The sequence below is a fragment of the Penicillium subrubescens genome (genome assembly GCF_028828155.1).
Source record: "Penicillium subrubescens strain IBT 31985 chromosome Unknown utg000010l_segment0_segment0, whole genome shotgun sequence".
Classification (NCBI taxonomy): Eukaryota; Fungi; Ascomycota; class Eurotiomycetes; order Eurotiales; family Aspergillaceae; genus Penicillium; species Penicillium subrubescens.
In genome coordinates this window covers 677,526-698,464 of record NW_026643160.1, presented here as the reverse complement: position 1 = coordinate 698,464, position 20,939 = coordinate 677,526, and the positions used below count along the sequence as shown (strand labels likewise).

At 49.3% G+C, this 20,939-nt stretch overlaps 11 protein-coding genes across 11 annotated transcripts; 4 read left to right on the top strand and 7 right to left on the bottom strand.

Annotated features, from left to right (window-relative positions):
- Window positions 1–44: 44 nt before the first annotated feature.
- Window positions 45–2,253, top strand: rfeD (uncharacterized protein; the record flags this gene model as incomplete). Its single annotated transcript, XM_057157389.1, has 4 exons — window positions 45–358; window positions 582–756; window positions 834–985; window positions 1,093–2,253. The coding sequence occupies exons 1-4, from the start codon at window positions 245–247 to the stop codon at window positions 2,251–2,253; spliced, it is 1,602 nt and encodes a 533-aa protein (XP_057003239.1). The 5' UTR covers window positions 45–244.
- Window positions 2,254–3,509: 1,256 nt separating this feature from the next.
- N7473_011449 (hemerythrin domain-containing protein) lies at window positions 3,510–4,397 on the bottom strand (the record flags this gene model as incomplete). Its single annotated transcript, XM_057157388.1, has 4 exons — window positions 3,510–3,535; window positions 3,585–3,663; window positions 3,745–4,269; window positions 4,329–4,397. The coding sequence occupies 4 exons, from the start codon at window positions 4,395–4,397 to the stop codon at window positions 3,510–3,512; spliced, it is 699 nt and encodes a 232-aa protein (XP_057003238.1).
- A 1,807-nt stretch (window positions 4,398–6,204) lies between these two features.
- Window positions 6,205–7,530, top strand: N7473_011448 (TauD/TfdA family dioxygenase; the record flags this gene model as incomplete). Its single annotated transcript, XM_057157387.1, has 3 exons — window positions 6,205–6,507; window positions 6,564–6,829; window positions 6,906–7,530. 3 exons carry the CDS (start codon window positions 6,205–6,207, stop codon window positions 7,528–7,530), a joined length of 1,194 nt encoding a protein of 397 aa, XP_057003237.1.
- A 2,349-nt stretch (window positions 7,531–9,879) lies between these two features.
- On the top strand, window positions 9,880–10,611 carry N7473_011447 (class II fructose-bisphosphate aldolase; the record flags this gene model as incomplete). Its single annotated transcript, XM_057157386.1, has 3 exons — window positions 9,880–9,990; window positions 10,082–10,467; window positions 10,521–10,611. 3 exons carry the CDS (start codon window positions 9,880–9,882, stop codon window positions 10,609–10,611), a joined length of 588 nt encoding a protein of 195 aa, XP_057003236.1.
- A 445-nt stretch (window positions 10,612–11,056) lies between these two features.
- N7473_011446 (short-chain dehydrogenase) lies at window positions 11,057–11,303 on the bottom strand (the record flags this gene model as incomplete). The annotated part of the gene is given in 2 exon segments (XM_057157385.1): window positions 11,057–11,133; window positions 11,144–11,303. The coding sequence occupies 2 exon segments, from the start codon at window positions 11,301–11,303 to the stop codon at window positions 11,057–11,059; spliced, it is 237 nt and encodes a 78-aa protein (XP_057003235.1).
- Window positions 11,304–11,318: 15 nt separating this feature from the next.
- Window positions 11,319–12,015, bottom strand: N7473_011445 (SDR family NAD(P)-dependent oxidoreductase; the record flags this gene model as incomplete). Its single annotated transcript, XM_057157384.1, has 3 exons — window positions 11,319–11,592; window positions 11,655–11,882; window positions 11,930–12,015. 3 exons carry the CDS (start codon window positions 12,013–12,015, stop codon window positions 11,319–11,321), a joined length of 588 nt encoding a protein of 195 aa, XP_057003234.1.
- Window positions 12,016–12,489: 474 nt separating this feature from the next.
- N7473_011444 (uncharacterized protein) lies at window positions 12,490–13,436 on the top strand (the record flags this gene model as incomplete). Its single annotated transcript, XM_057157383.1, has 3 exons — window positions 12,490–12,580; window positions 12,643–13,064; window positions 13,119–13,436. The coding sequence occupies 3 exons, from the start codon at window positions 12,490–12,492 to the stop codon at window positions 13,434–13,436; spliced, it is 831 nt and encodes a 276-aa protein (XP_057003233.1).
- Window positions 13,437–13,540: 104 nt separating this feature from the next.
- Window positions 13,541–14,340, bottom strand: N7473_011443 (uncharacterized protein; the record flags this gene model as incomplete). Its single annotated transcript, XM_057157382.1, has 4 exons — window positions 13,541–13,557; window positions 13,820–13,930; window positions 13,991–14,075; window positions 14,152–14,340. The coding sequence occupies 4 exons, from the start codon at window positions 14,338–14,340 to the stop codon at window positions 13,541–13,543; spliced, it is 402 nt and encodes a 133-aa protein (XP_057003232.1).
- A 1,165-nt stretch (window positions 14,341–15,505) lies between these two features.
- N7473_011442 (Major facilitator superfamily domain general substrate transporter) lies at window positions 15,506–16,211 on the bottom strand (the record flags this gene model as incomplete). The annotated part of the gene is made up of 2 exons (XM_057157381.1): window positions 15,506–15,723; window positions 15,950–16,211. The coding sequence occupies 2 exons, from the start codon at window positions 16,209–16,211 to the stop codon at window positions 15,506–15,508; spliced, it is 480 nt and encodes a 159-aa protein (XP_057003231.1).
- Window positions 16,212–16,489: 278 nt separating this feature from the next.
- On the bottom strand, window positions 16,490–16,789 carry N7473_011441 (uncharacterized protein; the record flags this gene model as incomplete). The annotated part of the gene is made up of 1 exon (XM_057157380.1): window positions 16,490–16,789. The coding sequence occupies one exon, from the start codon at window positions 16,787–16,789 to the stop codon at window positions 16,490–16,492; it is 300 nt and encodes a 99-aa protein (XP_057003230.1).
- Window positions 16,790–17,527: 738 nt separating this feature from the next.
- Window positions 17,528–20,386, bottom strand: N7473_011440 (anaphase promoting complex subunit 2; the record flags this gene model as incomplete). Its single annotated transcript, XM_057157379.1, has 3 exons — window positions 17,528–18,186; window positions 18,266–19,832; window positions 19,883–20,386. 3 exons carry the CDS (start codon window positions 20,384–20,386, stop codon window positions 17,528–17,530), a joined length of 2,730 nt encoding a protein of 909 aa, XP_057003229.1.
- Between the last annotated feature and the right edge of the window lie 553 nt (window positions 20,387–20,939).

The window sequence follows — 20,939 nt, the reverse complement described above, 5'->3', positions numbered from 1 at the left end:
GCGCTTTCGTTCATCCTTTCTTCCTTTCTCTCTCCTCCCCACCAGAGATTCAAGGGTCTTTTTCTGCATCTCTCCAGTTCTTTGGTGAATCTCGATTGTGTTCATTTCCTTTCACCTCGACGTACATATACATCTCTTCGGGGTCCTCCTGCCGAACCTCCCGCCACAGAACTAAGACCAAGAGAACAAACCACAAGCAGTGCGACAGAGAGACGGTCAGAGAGGGACAGAGCACATATGCACCATGCCTCCTCGAAGCTCGCTGACGAGCTCGTTCTCGGTCACCGACGCCAACAATGAAGTCATTTGTCCCTTGAAGAATAACGATGGTTCCAGTTGTCGCAAGCGATGTACAGGAGTAAGTTTGCCTTTCCATTTATCTTCGTTTTGCTCGCCTTCATCCCCCTCCCCCAGGGAGAGGGAGAGGGAGTGAGAGAGAGAGAGCATCTTTGCCCTTCGAGCCCCACCTTATCACCACCGAGATGAGTGCGGTGGCATGGGAAATCCCCCCTACGATTAATTCGATTGAAATCGTTCAGATCGAAAGCTTCCATGTAGCTAACCCCCATGTGCCTTTCCAGGAAAAGCGCTATCGCTCCATGCAGGAGCATATCCGACGTGCACATCCGAACCACTACATCCCGAAGCTGCCGGCTACCGAGGAGAGCTTCCTGCTCATGGTGACCACCCCGCCCGATCAACGTGCGCACTTGTCCCCGCCAGAACCAGCTCGTCCTCGACGTCCTCATGGCCATGGTAAGTCTTGCGCCTTTAGTTTCCAATTTTTTCTGTCTTCCTCCCCGGTGACAGGGATTGTTGACGGTTACTTGCAGATATCGCGGATAGAGACATTTACGTTGCTGATCCCAGCTCCCCGGCCACCCCTCGAGCTCTCGATGAACCCCACCCCGCCGCTGCGACCGCAGCCGTTGCGCTCGCTCAATTGCATCACCATCGCTTAGCTTCCGACTGGGATACTGATATGGTATGTACTTTTTTTGCTTCTTTATTTTTTCCTGGGCATCCCCGCGGTTCTCCAGATAATGAGATACCTTGACTAACACTTTCCCCCGCGCTCTCTTTACCCCACAGGACGCCCACTCTGATAGCGATATCCATCAAGGCCGTATGCGCTCTTCCATTGAACTCCCATCGCTGCGCGACCACTTCAAGCAAGAATCCCTGCCACCTTTCTCGTCGCCCCGCCCGCGGGAACTCCTTCCGTCAATTCTCAATCATTCTCCCCCCGGTCGCTCCTCGACTCTTCCCCCGATTCAGCGACGAGACAAGTTTTCCCGCCCGCGCAAATCGTCCATCACGCAGTCGGCCCGCAAACCTAAGCACGACCGCCCGAGATCAAAAGAATTCGGTCGGCGCCCGAGTCTCGGCGAACGCAAGGCCCTGTCTGCAGAACCGCAGACCGCGGCATGGGCACAGGGCAAGCGCTGGGAGGATCTGATTGAAGCGGCGACATCCGCGACGGAAGCTGATGATGAGCGGTATTCTGAGGTCAGTTTCAGTGATACACAAGCAAGCGATTCAATGAAGATTGACATGATGGACATTCATCTCCAGGCTGGTCAATCTCCAACAATCGCGCCACTGCTTGCGAATGTGACATCTGCACCCTCGGCACTCAAGAACCGGTCTTCTTTACCACCAGCTTTCCAATCGGCTTCCGGACTCCCGCCCTTGTCCTCGCACCGACAATTTCCGCCTCATTCATACACAGCTTCCCCATTACACAAGTCGCTCACTCCCCCACCTTTCGAAGGCCACCGTGGTCGCGACAGCGATCTGGAACCATTCCCATCCATTGAGTCATCTCTAGACTCCATGTCTAGCGCCTCGGGCAAGAATTTCCACTCCGGCATCGCGCGCTCCATCAATTCCGACTCCAGCCCCGTGCTAAACCTCATCCCACCACTCTCCCAACAACGCCAGCACCACCGCTTCTCAAACCCCACGCCCGCGTCATTCCGCAACAATGACATCCAGATCTACTGCGCCCACTGCAAGCGACCCTGGGCACTGAACGAGTGCTACGCTTGTACAGAGTGCATCTGCGGCGTGTGTCGCGAGTGCGTCAGCTTGTTCATCTCCAGTCCACCTGCCTCATTCCGCAGTCCCGGTAATGGTTCCCTGAACAATGCTCCGCCCCCAGGTCCGACGAGTTACCCCAGTGCCAGGGGTTGTCCCCGCTGCCGGACGACTGGTGGCAAGTGGAAGGCTTTCCAGATCGATGTGAAATGATCGTGTCTGGCCCCACTGCCTGTCCCATGCCACAGCCCTTGACGGGGTGCAGCGTGCGGATTAATGGGGGATGTGGGTTTCACGGATGTTATGAATTATGCCTGATTTGAGATATACGGTCATTCCTTTTCTTGTTTATTTTTTATTTTTTATTTTTTGCCTTTCACATTTGGAGGCGCTGGGTGGGTTGGATTGGATTACTTCTTTCGCATGACACGACACGATATTCAATCTCGATCTCGACCTTGGTCTCGATTTCGATTTGGATCAATTCCTTGACTTGACAAGGATGACAGGACTTGTCGCAAGATTCGCCATTGGATTGGAGTATATTTTTCGGTGCCGGACTCCGAATTGAAAAAATTTGTAAAGAAGCTGGTCTTTTTTGGCAGTGGACTGAGACGGTCCTTCTTTTCTGTCATCTTGGTCTCAGGTCTCACGCTTTCGATTTTCTTGTTCTCATGCCTTGGTTTTTACGGTTACCGGTGGCATATTGGGGGGTTATATGGGTTCTTGTTCTGCTGATTTGTTCTGATTTGAGGTTGCAATTTATGTCATCATTTCCCTCTTGGATTTTTATGTTTATGTCCATGTCCATGTTGATGGTTATGTCTATTTACGCTTATGTCCATGCTTTGGTTTTATCATCTATGAGTTATGTGTTTTCTGTTTCTGTTCATGTCATTTTCATTTTCCTTCTGCCTTTCATCCTGATTAAACGCCTCATATGATGCGATCTTGCACTACGCTGTTCTTCGATTCAGTCTTGATGTTATCAGTTATAGACGAAGGTGGTTAGGATGGATGGGATGGGATGAGAGGATGGGATTAGCGTGGGAGCGGATCTTGGTCTAGCCATAGCTAGACTAGTCTACTTTCCTTTGCTATTCTCTTTCTTCTCTTATCTTTGGGGCTTGGTGGTCATCTCGATTTTTGCTTTACATTCACATTCACATTTTATTCATCATGTTTATGGTTTATACACATTTTGGAGTACATTGTTAATCTACTTGATTTCGATGGCTTTTTTGCGTGATTCTACTAGTATTCTCTGTTTTCATTAGATCTTGTTCTCTTCCTAGTAGGCATTACTCTTATACGCATTCTATGCGTATACTTCTATTCATGCGAGGCCAAACTTTGGATGACCATTGGTCGGTTCTCAAACATGAACCTTAACTAAGATATCCTCCAAATAACAAACTCAGCTTCCTTCTCTCTAGGCAAATGGCAGTTCCTTGGGGTACCCCTTGAAATCACAGCCAGCGAACCTCCACCAATGCTGATTCTTGTACATATACATCCAGCGCAGAACCAATCCGACCACATACGGAATCGGGGGAAGGTCTTCCACACGCCATCGTCGAATGACTTATCGTGCAAGATGATGCTCAACGGGAAGATGTTGATCTAAATTCCACGCCATGCCATTAGCTATCAGAGGAATCATCTTTCCTTCTATACGCTCACAGCGAAGGAAAGGAAACTTACCCGGTATTCATATTGGCCCATCAAATCCTTGATCATTTTACCCACCTCCTTCTTAAACCAAGCATCCCAGTCGACCTTATCATATTTTTCCAAATCGACAAGTGTATCAATCTCATTCCCAAGGTGGGTGTGCAGCTCCGGCATAAACGAATCGATAAGGTTCTTAACCTTCTCTCCATCAAGCTTCTCCTTGCCCTGTATAACCCCCTTCAAATAATCCGCGTATTGACCAATCTTATCGTGAAACACGGCGTGCTCGTTGGAATTAACGTCCATCAAACCCGGTACCCCGGCAATCTCGCCCATGGACGGAAATATCGTGCTATCCTCACTTGAGTGATGCTCATGGACCATCTCCGTCCACTGGAACGCATAGTTGGCGAAGTCAAGCTTGTCGGTGTCGGTTCCTCGTGTCGTGACGTTGATACACTGGTTGTACACTGAATTGATCCCTCGGATTAGGCAGTTATGCACAATTGACATTTCTGCTGCCATCGCTCGGGCCGATGATAGCTTCTTCCCGACCTATACCATTGTTAGTTATATGGCATCCAGGAAGGTTGGTGGTGTTGATGTGGTCGCACCGAAGCGCCGCTCCTGGAAGGGCTAATTAGAGTGTACGGGCCGTCGACCCAGGGTTTTGATTCGCCCATCTTGTCCCGATATCACAGGTGAAGGGTATGATCTTAGCAATCTCAATTGAGAGCAGTATCAAGCTGGTATATATAAATAAAGTCTGCTATGCTGAGCTGACAGTCTAACATTACTAATGAAGGCTGAGAGTCTAAAATAGCTAGCGCCAGCCTAGAAAAGGGAATCCTCCTACTGTAATAGGCAGGCCTAGCAAAAGACGAGTGTTAGGATCTGCTGACCCGAGGTCGGAAATAAACCTAAAGCATGAGAACAGATCATCTTCACTCTTCTTTGTTTACTACTACGGGATTAGCCGACTTTTAATTGGATTGAAAGTGGTGCGGTCTACCCGCATGCCGACCTTAGATACAAGAAGCTGACCTCAGGTGCGGAGATGCGGACGCAAGGCGAGACCTGAAAGGCGCTAGTGTCAAAGCTCCTTCTGTCAGCACGTTTCTCCTATTCATGGTTTTTTTAGTTATAACACCTTTGTATCTCCTTTGAGCATACTATCAAAGCTACGGAATCATCCAGGACAACAACAGTACGACATCGTATCACATCTTTATTATTGGAGGAGGAGTTTCTGGCCTACTCAGTGCTATCAAGCTGCAGTAAAATCCCCACCAAGTTATCGATCTCGAAAGTAGTCTTAGCCTACAAACAATTTGTGGTAACTTTGTAATTGTAGGTCAGAGAAACAAACATTTTGAAGATTCAACTCTACTTCCAGTTAATCTCGTAAAATCTGATAACTAGCAGGGCCAGAAATGTTTGCTTGTTCTCATTCTCAAACAGGGGTCTAGTCGTGCCACACTTAGGGGAATACTGACAAAGACAACCAATGGGAAAAAGCCATTCCAGTGACAGTCAAGATTAAGCAACTATTTTCTCTTTCACGTCTTATCAGATCTAATTTTCTCTCGTCCGAGAAGGAATGTACCTTTATTTCAGACACTCTGCTCTCAGGGATCACTTAGCCAACCACAAGCAGCAATCTAGGGAGATCCAAGATGATCGCCTACCATCTATATACAGAGATGATGTCCAATGGATATTCAAAGATTGAGAAAACTATAATTGTCGGCCGAGTACTTCCTGGATCACCTTGCCCACGTAATTGGGATGCTACCGTGCAGGTGTTTAGGTAGATAGATTATTGAAGTATCGGGTTGTCGGGTCGGTGCCGACCAGCCGGGTCATTTTTATTTCATCTTCAATCCAACATCCATCCCATCTCTTGCTATTACCTGTTACCATCCAGCTTTATATGACTCGCGGATAGGTCTGGTAATAACAAACATACCTATTAAAACAAGAAGAATTCTAACAATCAAAGATTTTGATTTCGCGGCAATCTACAAACCCCAAGTACCCAAGCGCGGTCGCGATAATCACAACATCGACCCCCGCCAATTGCGCCATCCCCCGCCCAAGTCTCCCAATCAAAATGACTCGTCCAGTCAAGCGCAGTCTCCCAAGACATTGCAACTCCATTCGGCCTGATTGTTGCAATTATGTTCCGTTCACAAGTCCCGTGAAACCCGTTTCACCCTATTGGAAATCCAACTCGCCATGCTTCGCCCTATAGGAGAGTGGAGTGCGTCTCTCGCACGCCATACTGGCAACTTGATTCCTCACCATTGTTCACACAAAGAAGATGACCTCCCATCTCGTCATTCAGATCTCGGCCGGGATTGCGAAATTATAAATAGGCATTAGTGCCTTCACTGACCAGCATCATCTACATTAATCAAGCCTGTGTTTGCTTTGCTGTGTTCACCATCGACCTGCTAAAAGCTTCTTTGTTTGCATCTCGCGTCTATCATGGCTCCCGCTCTTACAGATGCGCTTCCTACAGCGCCCCATAATCTGGCTAGTACTGCCCCGCGGGATATCTTCCCCGATGGATTGAAGACGACCGGCCAACATCCCCCACTTTACGATCACATTGTGCCCTTTGATCGCTTTCCCCGCGAGATCACCGGCCCGACAGTATGGAAGGCCGAGGACTATCGCGAGAACCCTGAGAAGTGGACACATAGGTTCACTGAGGAGCAAGTGGAGGAATTGAGCATCGCGGCGGATGCATTCCTTGCTTCCAAGACCCCTCTCACTGGTATCTCCAAGGTAGGTTTCACAGCCTGTCTGAGATGCATATTCTTGTCGGCTAACCCGGGACATAGTCCAACTTCACCCTGCCCAAGCTTGCAGAGTACTTGGAAACTCTCCGCAAGGATATCATTGATGGAAAGGGATTCATTCTGTTCAAGGGCTTCCCTGTCGAGAAATGGGGCAATCACAAGTCTGCCGTCGCATACATGGGCCTGGGTACCTACCTAGGCTATTTCGTGAGCCAGAACAGCCGTGGCCACGTCCTGGGCCACGTCAAGGATCTCGGCGAGGATTCAACTCAGATTGACAAAGTGCGCATCTACCGCACGAACGCTCGGTATGTCCCGTCAAAATATCACCTACCCCTAGATCCCCATGATCCAGACCCGATTCCTAACCCATTTCCTCTGCAGCCAATTCTTCCACGCCGACGACTCCGATATTGTCGGCCTCCTCTGCATCGCCAAAGCCCTCGAAGGCGGCGAATCCGACATCGTCTCCTCCCACCACGTCTACAACACCCTAGCCACCGAACGCCCCGACGTCCTCAAAACCCTCACCGAGCCAATCTGGTACTTCGACCGCAAAGGCGAAACATCCAAGGGCCAAGACGAATACATCCGCACAAGCGTCATCTACCTCGAACGTGGCGACCAAGGCCGCGTCTACACAAAATGGGACCCCTACTACGTCCGCTCTCTCACCCGCTTCTCCGACGCAGGAATCATCCCTCCCCTCTCGGACGCCCAGCAGGAAGCTCTGAAGGTGCTGGAGGAGACTTGCAACCGTCTTTCGCTGCATATGATTCTGGATGTTGGTGATATCCAGTTCTTGGCTAATTCGCATATTTTGCATGCGCGCACTTCGTATACGGACCATGCGCCGCCTACGCCGAGACGGCATCTTATGCGCTTGTGGTTGGCGACGCCTGAGAGTGAAGGGGGTTGGAAGTTGCCGTTTTGGGATAGTAATGAGAAGAAGAGGGGTGGTATTCAGGTGGATGATCAGCCACCCGTTGCGCCGTTGGATGCCGAGTAGATGAGTATGCCGGGTGATGTTTGATGATTCAATTATTTGTAGATATTCTTTCAATGATACCTTTTCTTCTGTCTTCAATCTACACATCTGTGCTCCACTAATCAAATGCAACTTAAATATCTATATGATTATTGCAATCACCGAGCATAGAGTAGAGCCCTCACACAGCAATTCATGACCTTTGAAACAATGGTACTCGGCTAATGAAGGTTGAACCCACTTTGAGAGCAGCCGTCAGGTGGTAGCGATATATTGTGGGTGCTGATCTACTACTATCCGATCAAGACCTCATTGAGACATATTCACCACTACCTATACTTATGACCTTGATTGCTACTGTTTCCCGCGAGACAACAAACCCAGATCATTCTACATAGTAGTTTCCCTAAATCTTGATCACCACATGTCGGTTTGTACAACGTAATGTCGGGGATGATGCGGGGTGTGGGGGAGATACCACGTGAAAACTATTTAATCGGTGATGTCCCGAGATCGGGACCATCTCCTACAGACTACTGGGATAAGCCACGATGAACTCGAATCTTGACCACAGCATCTGCAGCGCTGAAGATACCACGACGATGACCCCGCGAGTTTCTTCGAGGCGAGTCCGCATTCGAAACTCCCGAGGGCGTGGCCTGAGGACTACGAAGGGCTGGTGAGTGAGTCCCATGCGGAACTACTTGATCTATGCCGAGACCGGACTGGCTGGCCCACCAAAGTCTCTTGGGATTGAGCTGCAACACATATGGGAAAGACATGGATCTCCAAAAGGTTCCCCAGTAAGATGAGGGTTCGCATTGGTTCCTCCCTCGAGTCAATCAGATATGAACTAGCTTTGTTACCCTTCCTTTCACTATATCCTACCGCTCCTCTAAAAGAGGCCTTTCATATACCCAGCAATGCACCCTTTAGTTCTGCTCCTAATTGTACTCTCCACAATCGATGCTCATTCAGAGCGAAGATCTTCCCATTTCCCCCGAAGCAAAAGCTAGCCGCGCCACCTTCAATCAAGATAAGCCCCAGAAGAACGGCTCCTGGTGAGCAAACATTGATTCCATCGCCGCAGCAACTGTAAACGTTTCCTTCGCAATCGCACTTGATCCCATCTGAAATTCCCTCGGCTGCCATGGCGAAGAATCGTTGATTAACAAGAAACGGCTCTCCGTGTATTTATGTGAGATCGAAAGGGTAACTTTGTATGAATGTCAGGATGACACTCTGAATACACTTATAGGGTTGGGGTAGTTGTTATTCTTACATCGACGAGACTCGCTGATCATCGATAGTACCGTCACTGTGAACTCGGTCTGTGACGGTGATATATATAACTTTTCATCAGGTGAGAAGCAGATGCCATTCGGTCTTCCAAATCCCTTGGCCATGGCCGGATAGCCCCAGTATCGGGACACCACCTATAGACCTGACTAGGCAGACGGGGCCTAGGTCGATTTCCCTTCTCAAAGCCGTAGATAGGATTGGTGAACCAAACAGATCCATCCGAGTGTACCACCACATCATTAACAGAATTAAAAGGCCGGCCCAAGAAATCTGTCTTGAGAATCTCGGTTTTATAAGGAGGCTCTGTAGACATCCGATAAAGACCACTAGGCTCGGTCATGGTTACTTGAGCGCAGAAGAGAACGTGGTCTTTGCCATAATTTACACCTCCGTTCCCCATTGGAATAGGAGGAGTGGTCACTTTGCAAGTAACTGGAGCAGTATTCAAGGGGTGTGATATAAACTTTTTGGTTTCCATCGGAATCGAGGCATCTGTTACTGGTAAGGTAGAGGTTGTTTCTATCCGGGAAGAAAACTCCAGCCTCATGGGCGAAAGGATAGGATTCATTTTCTACTCAGAGCTCCATTGTTGGAGATGTTCCAACGATTGCGCTAAATCATGGGTCGTGCGACTCAAAAGGGTCTTTCATATTGTTGGAGGTTTGGGGATATGGTGAGTGTTCGGGATGAGTATATGTTGAGTAATAGCTATAGAAAAATGCGGAACGAGTTGCAATGACAAAAAACAGATCGAGGTATGAGTAACACTGATCTCGAACCTATTGCATGATGGTCTAGCTACTGCCGAATGAAAAAGTAAAGGGAAGGTAGCGCGGGCCTGTATGGACACTCGGAGAAAGGCCGATGGTGGGGCAGCTCCAACCCTCGTCTCGAGGCCACCAGTACCCCCACCGCTGCCTACTCAGTTGTACGGTAGCTGCATCCAAGACACTTACTTTGTTATTAGTAAACAGACAATGGAAAATATGGCTAAATTGATTCTGATATATTTAAATTCCGCTGGAGAGCCCTGCCTCGCTTTCAACGCACACAAAGTCCACATACGACATGTCTTGGAAGGAGTCCAACTGCCATAAGCGCATTCTACACAACACAGAAGCCGGTGGGTACGGAGTCATTGCCGCCATCGCATACAATATAGAACAAGTGCTTGGACTTGTACAGGCTGCTGAAACTGCACGCTCACCCCTCATCATCCAATTCTTCCCCTGGGCCATCAAGGCCACAAATGGCCTGCTGATTCGCACAGCTGCAGACGCTTGCTAAACGCGCAAGTGTACCCATCAGTATTCACCTCGATAATGCGCAATCCGAAGATATTATCAAGCGCGCTGCCGAGCTACCCTTCGACAGTATCATGGTCGATATGTCGCACTATGATAAGGAGGTCAATCTATCGAAGACGTGCGAGCTAGTACAATATTGCAACGAGCGCCAAAAGGTTACTGAGGCGGAACCGGGTCGAATCGAAGGAGGCGAAGATGAGGTTATGGATACCGCGGGATTAGAAGCTTGTATGACTACGGCTGAGGAAGTTGACGAGTTTGTTGCCACTGGTGTGGACGTTCTTGCACCTGCGTTTGGTAATGTCCATGGTGAATATGGACCACGAGGGCCCCAACTGGATTTTGGACGGTCAGTTAGTGTCTGTGTATACTGTATATTTGCCTATGCTAACTTGGGTCCAGATTTGAGAAAATTCGTCAGCAGGCAAAGGGCCGCGTCAATCTCGCTCTCCACGGTACTAATGGCTTTGAGCCAGAACTGATGAAGCACTGAGTGGCTGCTGGTGTCAGCAAGATTAATGTGAACCGGCTGGTATTGGATGATTACTTTGAGCATCATCGGGCAAACGTGGATAGAATGCCACATACTCAGCTGATTGAGGAAGGGATTCAAAAGGTGGCAGATCTCACTATAAACTGGATGGAGATCAGTGGATCTGCTGGGAAGGCAAATTGTTAAAAAAAAGAACTATAGTAGAGAAGAACACTACATTATTGGAATATACCGTGTCCATGCTGCATGAATATTTAGACACCATTATCCTACTCCCACTTTAAAGAGGGGATGGTAAATACAAATGCATACCAGCCTCACAGTAGAGCAGAGGGCCTTTGCCCCTCGGCTCTGACAGTTGACCTTAGCAGTGAATAATGCAAAGAGAAGTAAGAACTCGTTTTGATCGATACATGTAAATTTGAAGATTGAATAGAAGATGGGATCACTCCAATGAATTCGATTTTAAGTCGATTGGAACAAACGCAAAAATGAAACCATGGCAAAAGCTCAACTCGGCTACTGCAATTACTATGCATTCCACCATCCGCCAACACGCCCGTAGCGTTAACATAACGACTCATCTCTTCGCAAGCCAAGAAAACTGCAGGACCAGCCATATCTTCTGGGTCACCGATACGTCCGAGGGGAATGCGAGCTTCCAGAGCCGCCTTCTTAGTAGGGTTCTTCATGCCGTGGTCAGCCAGTTAAGTGGCAAGAGTCCCAGGGATCAGGGCATTGCATCGAATCTTGTCCTTTCCCAGGGAAATCGCCATAGACTGCATCATTGACAATATCGCAGCCTTTGTAGGAGTATAGTGTGTTTGCAAACCATCGCCCAGAAGAGCACTGACGGAGGAAATGCCGATGACCGAGCCACCGTGTCCCTGTTTCACCATTTGACGGGCAGCTGCTTGACAGGAATAGAAGCAGCCTTTGATATTGACGTCCACGCTGTGGTCCAGGAGGGAGGGCTCGATTCTAACAGTATAGTAGCCCCGTGACTTTTCTCAAGCAGAGAAATCACATCTAATCTCACTTACTTCAGGAACTCTGCTTGTTTGAATACGCCGGCATTGGCAACAAAGATATCCAATTTACCCCATTCTGACACAGCTTCACTGACCAATATTGTGCTTGTCTCTGGGTTGGTCACATCGCCTGCAAGGTCCAAGATCTTCCCAGCTTTGACACCACTTTTCTCGTTCGCTTTGACTTCTTCAATCAGACTATGGCGCTGCGCATCATCCTTAGGAAGACCTAAATGGGACCTAAATGGTTGACAGCGATATTGCACCCTTGCGTGGTAAACGCTAACACGATTGCGCGGCCAATCCCAGTTGTTCCGCCAGTGATCGCGGATGTTTTGCCTTTGAGAAGATTCCATGCTGGCAGGGCAGCCATAATTGTAAAGTGTAGTGGGTTCTGATTCTGAACGAGTGAGTTTTGGGATAGGAAGGAAGGGAATGTGTGAGTTCTTGAGACGTTATGCCATGAATAAAGAAGAAATTGGATAATAACAATTTAAGGTCTCAGCCCCGCCCGCAGGCGTGTTACAACTTCAACCGGGGAACGCTTTAACACCTCATTCTCCCTATCTTCAAGAATCAAGCAAGTTGCGTTGTCCAGTCCAATCGGAGTGTGATAAATGGGTGAAGTGGGCCATTTGGTCCCGTCTCTGGGGCTCTTCCCCAGTTGCCTCGCCGTCTCAGGGGATCACCGACTAGAGCTGTTTGAAGTGGAGCCTCTTGCTTGATGACTAGAAGGAGAGAGCAAACTCTTTCTTAAAAGTCCTGATTCGGACTTCTTTTCTCTCCTTTACCATTCAAGTTTTCCTTTGCTGTATACGTGTACGTCTTCTACAAAATAATTCTCACCATGTCTCCCGCCGCAACTTCATCAGAGTCCGCCACTACCCAGGCGGATGCTCCCCAGACTCAAGTTACTCTTGGTGGAAAAGTCATTACTAGTATGTGCTTAAAAGTTGTTGGGAAAGCTCAAAGCAGCTTCAAATAATATACATCTGCGAAGTTACCGGCGCCAACCGCGGAATCGGCCTGGGCATTGCCGAATGCTGTCTTTCAAACGGTGCCGCCAAGGTCTACTCTATCGAGATTGGAGAGACTGGTGATGACTTTGCCGCTGTCGCAAAGCGTTACCCAGGCCAGTTATCTGCGGTCAACGCCAATGTGACCAAGGAAGCGACTATTACCGCGGCAATCGATAAGATAATTGAGGAAGCTGGTGCACTGCAGGGCATGGTTGTTAATGCCGGTCGAACTCACCACAAGGCCGCGCTCGACTTCACCAAGGAGGAAATTGAGAGCTTATTCAATATTAATCTCTTTAGTGCCTTCTACACAGCTCGCGCTGCTGCTCGTGCTTTCATTAAGCTCGGTATCAATGGATCCGTAGTCTTTACTGCTTCCATGGCCTCTTACCGTCCCAACAAGGTATGTCGTCCCAGTTTCCCATAGATCTAGATGATCGGTAATTGAGAATCCCAGCGTGTCCCTTCCACTCCATACGGCGCGTCAAAGGCCGGCGTTCGAAACATGACCCACACCCTGGCAATTGAATGGGCACAGTACGGTATCCGGGTGAACAGCGTGTCCCCCGGATTGGTCAAGACTGCAATGACATACTGGGTGCCTCAACAACCCGACTGGGAACAACAGCTGAAGTATTATGGTGGCTTTCCCAGGCTGGCTGAAGTTCAAGAGCTCGGTGGAGCCTACGTGTACCTCCTTAGTGATGCAGCAAGCTATACTACCTCTATTGATATTCCCGTCAACGGTGTGATTGGCAGTAAGTGCTCCAAATAATTCCATCAAGTTTGAATGCATGGCTATCTAAGGCAGTTTGCTGAGCCCTCTGATGTGTGCGAGCTGAAAACTATTTATCGTTTTCTTCTTATTGTAAAGATCTGTTAGGTCAGACTTTGATCTGCATAGAAAGAGCTTTTTATATTCATCGCCGCTACAAGCTTGTTGCAGTTTACTCGCATCTATCCACCATAAATTCAAACGCTCACTATATTGAAAATATTTATTCGTAATATTAAATGTGATCTAGGTGACGGCCAAACTACCACCTCGGGGAATGATCGGCTCAGGGAGCACATAATGAGTTAGTAGTTACTGACACAGGTCCGCCGTCAAGGTGACTGGCTGGGGGCACCCATAAACCTTCTTATGAGCTGGGGTACTGTAGCAGCCGGCATCATTGGCGGCACAGTCAAAGACCTCACAGCCGTCCCCAGGACTGAGCGAGTTTGGATACGCTGCGAAGGGGTTGCCCCATTCCGTGCTCAGTTCATCTTGAAGAAGGATGCGGTTAATAAAATTTCCTCGCTGACAGGTAGAATAGGTGCGCTCACAGTATGCGTAGTCCGGGTTTGACGAGAACGAATAGCCAAAGAAGAGAGGTTGATTCAGCGTCTTTGTCTTGGAGATCTTGACGGTCTGCATATTCCATCTCTGGTCAGTTTTCTCTTACTATATAGATTATAGCGCAGACGAAGAGGATGGAGTAACCTACCGAGCCTGATGCTCTAAAAGCTTCGGAGAAAGTTCCCCCGTGGGGAACGGTGGTGAGAGGGCCTGGGGCGCTGCCATCGTAAGGGAACGACTGCACATACACGGTGGTGTCACAGTGGTTGTTCACGACAGCATTCTGGGCCGAGACCAGCCCCAAGAGGACACCAAATGGGATCAGGGAGGTCTTCATAGTTGGTATTATGTCTTTTGTTTTGCAATAGAACTTGAATGATCTGTTTCCCTCCCGAAGGAACTGACGGGTTTTATACATGTCTGCTGCTCGGACCACAAGTAGTAACCAGCAGTGGAGTACATCCGAGGGGGAAGTAGAGGGGGGCCTTGATCTAAGACATGGCATTTGCCTGATGCCTTGGATTACCTGGCCACCGGTCGGGTTCCATGCTGAAGCCAATTAACACGAGTAGCAGGTGAGACATGCGCATCACCGCCACTGTATGTACTCCGCATCAATGACATCGCACCGGGTAGCGTTACATCCACGCCGTGGATCCGCCAATTCTCAACACTGGCTGGACCTTTTGTTTCTCCATTTGGATTAAAAGATGATTGTAGTGATGTGAAGAACCTGCCAGGATCGAAGATTCAACTTGTTTCTCCACTCCCGACTTGGCGATGCGTACCCCGCTTGAACACGATGGAGGGAGATGTACCCCAACCCGAGGCTCTAGTAAACACTGGAAAGAGTCTCTCTAAGCTGATCAAGTTGAATAATGTCTTATTTAGCCGTTTCCTACGGCCCTTAGGTTGAGACTTTAGGTCTGTCACTTTGTTTGATAAATTTAGAAATACATCTCGCTAACATTAATTCAATTTACTAATAGTCCTGGCCTCGAAAATCACTAATACCACTACCATTGTATGTTAATAGTGGTAATATGGGATCAGGCTAGAGACAGCTAGTAGTCCGACACATTCTCCTCATGTTCCGTGTCCGGATTGAACCACCCTTTCTCGAGGCCTTTCTCCGCTTCCAAAGTGCGATTTTCGGTTACGAGCACCACCAAGAGCTGGATTCTCAGCCGTGAGTCTCTTGAAGTTAGACTCGGCGGCCCAGACCCAGGGAGAGTCAGCGGCGAAGAGTAAGTCAATTTCCTCAAGGGTTCGTTGGCTAGATATTGGTTAGACAGCCCACACTGTATTTTTGTGAGTTAGTCGCCACTAAATTCAGAAGAAATATCAGGTCATACTAACCGATTGGGATACTGATGAGATTGACAGCTCCAAAGCGTGAAGAGTGTTCTCACCGAATGCCCCAAAAATGTAAGGAAGAGCCAACGTGAGGGATCTAGGTCGTATAAGCAGCATTCTCCCCTTACCAATCACACACAAAGTCTTCAGAAGACATGCCCATTACCCAAGCTCCAGCCAACAACACCCCAGGTATTTCCCTTGACTCGAACCTTCAATGGAAAGATCTCCGCGGGGTACAGCCATGGCACAGTGAGCCAAGTAGCACCGAAGATAAATGTATCAAGATATACCATGGACGTTGCTGCGATACCCCTGGGCCCTTGATTGTCTGCGTGATCTAATCCACCACGAGCGGGGCCACCTGTGAGAACATGGCGATGGCTTGTCCTGCTGCTCCCCGCTAGGGCGTCCACCGACGACCTAATCGATCGAGAGTGAAAACACAAAGGAGAGTTGCAAAGGAGTAGAAGATATTGTTCAATCCTGAGATCCACGTTGTCTTTTGGGAATCAAATCCTGCAATTTTGAAGATCGCTTTGGACAGATCAGGATTGAGAGCACGAGTCGAGGTCTTGGTTGTTACTTACTCGGCGCGTACATGGTGACACCTGCAATGCCTGTCCAGCTCTGTAAAATCTGCAGCCAGACCACCAGCTGCACACGGCGTGCGATATGCAAATTCTCATTCCCAGTACCAAGTAACATGTCGAAGTAGGTAATATGATCCTCTGATTCCTTTTCCAGCTCAACGATAGTTTCAATCTCACGCATCTCAAAAATGGCTGCACGTTCGTTTGCAGTACCTCGAACACGCTTCAGGATAAAGAGTGCCTCATCCCGACGACCCATCATGCAGAAGAACCAGCAGCCAGTCACGAGAAGAAACAACTTGATAATTTGGAAAGCGATTGGGAATCACCATGGAACTCTGATTGACCGTTGTCAATATAGCTCAGACCAAAGCCTGGCCAATAAGCCACCACCACACCGACAATGTTGAATCACGGGGGAACCGCTCCGGACCACGCTTGAATGAACACGGGGTAATACATCAACAAGAGATCAACACATGGAGTATCAAGATCACGCAAAGAATCATCTAATGCGCACTCCACGTCCTCGGGGTGTTAATCATTGCACCACAATTTTGTGCCGAGGAAGATTTCCTCGCGGGGAATACAGCTCTTCTTGATTCCCTTTCCAACTTGCGCTTCGACGTCGTAGATACGGGCTGTGTCGATTAGGCGCATACTTTTCTGGAGGGCGAGACTGACGGTTTCCTCTTGGGAATCGGGGTCTTGGAATGTGCTGAACCCGAGGGCTGGGATAGTGGTGCCATTGTTGAGTTTGCGGGTGGTTGTGCGTGTGCTCAGAGTGCGAAGCGTCAGATTCGGGTTGAAGAGCAATGGTTTGAAGAATGATGACATCCTGGTCGTTCTGGCGATAGAAAGCGCCATTTTGTAAACTTGGAATGATGCACAGCTTCCAAGGTACTAGTAGTCCACAGTCTTGATAGTGAGTGAAGTTCAGGTGAAGTATAGTTGAGCTGAGTATTATATGACTTTGTCGATGAATCAATCTAAGGCAATCTTAATTCATCTTTAACCCCGCACTAGACCAATATTGAAATAATCACAAGTCTTAACTTGGTGACCCTAGTGGGGGTGTATGACAAGCCTCCCGTCTCGTGAGCTCCACAGCGACACAAAGCAAGGGCCCCGAGACGGGGGCTCAACTGCCAAGAATGATCCTCACGGGTCAGCCCTATCACGTATAGCAAGATTAGAGTGTAAAGATAGGAGCTCATGTACAGGACAATTATAGGCTATACACACGCAGGATTGTTTCCATATAGATGATGTCTTTACCGAAAAGCCTAATCAAGAAAAACATATAGCATGAGTGACATTGACAGAGTATCTCAAGCGAGGAGGATCTGCCAGACTTCCCGAAGCCACACAACGCCACCCATTAGCTTGATAGCTCAAGCTTATTCACATAGGTCCAGCTTGATACATGGGACAAATATTTCTACCCACTCTCCCAAAGGATGAAGATCCTCACAAAATCAAAAATAATCATGATTCATACAACCTAGGGTATAGGTAAAACAACAAACCCAACCCCAGAACTCCAATCAAATGCATACACCCATCATCCCCAAATCAAGGCACAATCTTATAATTCCCCCCACTAACAATCTCCAATTTCCCCTTCGCCACCATCCCCGCCAAAAACTCCCTCAAGTCCTCATTACTAAACGGAAACCCACCGGGCACAACAATCTTCAACATCATAACAACCCTAGCCAACGGCATCGCGCCCTGATTCGTCAGCATTCCGACGATGAACTGCCAATAAAGGTTCATCTTCTCCATAGCCGCCGCGTCAGCGGATTCTTTCGCTGCGGCTGCTGCTGCGGCTTCAGCAGCAGCTGCTGCATTGGACACATCCCCGGATTGTGGGTCTGCGTCGGTGGGGTCTGCGCCGGCGATGCCAAAGTCGTTATCTTCGTCTTCGGAGGGGAGGGATTCGAGGACGCTGAATTCGTCGCGGGAGGATTCTATGAGAATCCGCTTGCTTACCCAGAATAAGCAGGCGGAGCGGACGAGGGAGGGGGACATTTCGAGTTCGGTGGAGAGAGAGGAGATTGTTCTGCTGGTGGCTTCGTCGTAGTCGGAGTGGAAGGCGTGGATGACGGTTGCTTGCCAGGTGGTTACTTCTTCGGAGAAGTCGCGGTCGGAGAGTTGAAGTTCGACGAGGACTTGGCCTAGTCCGTTGCGCCAGGTGAGTTTGCGGGAGGCTTTGAGGGCTTCGAAGCCAGCTGCGTAGCGGCGTTGTAGGAGAGGCGACTTCGTCGGGGATTTTGAATTCTTGGTCTTGGATTTCTGGCCAGAAGAAACGGGAGAGGATTTTGGCGTGGAGGTCTGGGATGGGTAGGACTGGTAGGCGCTTGTTCTTGTTGATGCGGGCGGGGGGTTGAATTAGGCCTTGGTCCTTGCGAATGGCGATGTTGACGCGGTGAGAGTCTGAAATATCGCGGAGCATGACTTCGCAGGGTTGCAGTGCTGAGTTGCCGAAGCGCACCTTAAGCAGTTCTAGCACTGAAATTTCTTGATCGTATTTCTCGCGCTTTTGGAGGAGACGGTCGCTGAGCAGGGTCTGGAGTTCCTTGACAAATGTCTCCTTTGAGTCGAATAAGCTGATCACGCTGTCAATGACGTCGGAGCTCTTTGATTTGCGATAGTCAGGTGCTGCGTCGACGGGGTCAGGCATCCAGTTCATATCATCCCAGTCAAGTTCACTGGTATTGTTTTCCATTGAAAGCTGATGGGCCTTGGACAACTCGGTCGACAACTCGACAAGGGTCTCATTGGCGTATGACGGGGGTTTGGTGGCTGCTGCTGCTGGGTCGGCCAGAAGCCCGCTAACAATGACCTTGATAGTATCATCACGGTCTCGTAGGTATCGCCGGATTGGCCGAGCAATACGATCCAAGAGCACACCCTTCGGGTCTAGCAGGTGAAAGGCCCGAATGATGGAGATGTACACTTGCAAGATCTCAACGGTTGAGGCACCGGGGTGTAACAGTCGCTGAGTAAGAATCGTAATGAACGACTGTGTGACATGAAGTCGGGCAGCAGGATGCGTGGTGAAATGTCGCAAGTCCTCTACGGCCCCGCTACTCGCGGGCCACTCAACGATGACATCGAACAGCTCGCTGGTGCGGAGAGCCCCTAGGCGAGCAATGCCCATCTCCTGCCACTTTTCCACATCGCCGAAGCTCACATCCAGAGGACTGGAAGATTGGTTTCCAGTCTGAGGTGTGTGTATGATTGCCAAGACCTGTACAGCCAGTCGAGCAAAAATGTTCTCAATCCAATGTCGTAGATGTTGTGGGACTGATGTCGGAGCCTCCCATTGATTCGTGTAGGCGGCACGAATAAACTCGGTCATCATAATATTCATCACGCTGGCAAACACCTTTTGAGCTTTGTCTCCGCCAAGCCCCACCTGCTGTAGACCGTTGAGAAAAGCGAGAAGGCGATCCCGAGCCATTGTAACCCGTTCGTCCTCGCCTTCAGTCATCATTCGGGCTCGCGTCTCCAAGTTCTCATTCTTCCAGTGTTCGTATGAGACGGAGTATTGTCGATCGACTTCCATCTCATCCTGGCTACCTTCACCTTCATTTTCCGCCGCATCTTCCAGCAAGGTATCAATACCCAAGATAATTAATGCATCCTGGGCCAGCTCCCCACCCAGAAGTGGTGATATCTTGGACCATGGCAAGGAGTAAGAGACAACCGTATGGAAGCCACGCTGAAGCTGCGTCAGGACTCTGCCCCGTTCCGGCGTTTGAAGCAGGGGCAGTAGGTAATGAACGACAGGCGCGAGGTAAATGCGACGAGCAAGTTGTAAACAGTCGACGATTGTCCGGAGCAGACCTTCTTTCTCCGTCGTTTTCAATAGCTGTAGATCCGTTAGTGTCAACAGCCGTGTGCGAACAGCGTCGTGCATACCTCATAAAGTCCACTCCGAATATTGGCCAGAAAGTGCCGCCTTATCTCGTCGCCATACCAGTCGATCAGACTCTTCGAACTAGTCGCTCCGTATGCCGCACTACCCCGCTGAGCGGACGCCGTCAAATACGACAGTGCCTCGGCAGTCTCCTTAGACGGAGGGCTCAGTCGATTCCAATCCTTCAGCGCCTCACTTCCATCACTTTCTCTCGCATCGTAGATCGGGGCGAAGCCTTGATTAGGAACGGCTAGGAAGGTGGTTGCCGCGGACCAGGCCTGGTCCCATGTTTCTCGATCGTGTGGTGCTTCAGCGAAGCGTTCTTGTTGAGGAGAGGCAAACGACCCTGCTTTCACCGTCGAAGAAGTGGATTGGAAGGAGGCGAGTTGCGTTTGATCGTGGTCCGAGCCCGGTGCAGATGTTGGCCGAGCTTGTAGTGACGCGGGGGAAAAGACGGAGCCGAATACGCGTCGTCGGCTTGCATTGAGAGGCACGGAGGAAATCATTGTGGGCGGGGTACTTTCAGCATGGTGGAAGAAAGCTGAATACAATGTTCAGCAAGCCCAACTTGCGGGAAGCTGAAGGTTTGCGATCAACAAATCAACAACGAAGAGTGTTTGCAGGTCCGCAACTTCGATAGCGGCGCGTGGTCACGTGGCCAGCGACACTGTCGGCCGCCTACGAGATGTTTACATGGAGCTCATTTGCTTCGAAATAATCAATATTTGGGGGGTATAGATACTCAGAGAAGAGACGGGATATCTACTCTAATAGCTGAAATGCTACTCGGAGTGCACTGAGGTTGACTCTGTAAGAAATGCGGGGGTGACTCCAAAACGGAACGGGAATAACAACGATGCGCCGCGAATAGACGAGTGATGAGAGCGTTGATAAACGCTGTGTGCGACGGAGGTCAAGTCCGACGCAGAATCAAAAAATAATGCGAGACTGGTCGTATCAAGTCGTGTCGTGTCACCTCGGAAACGATGTCCGGAGAGCGAGGATAAAAATCCAAATGAGAACCTCCTCCTCCTCCTGAGGGCCCGCAAGTTGCTAGGC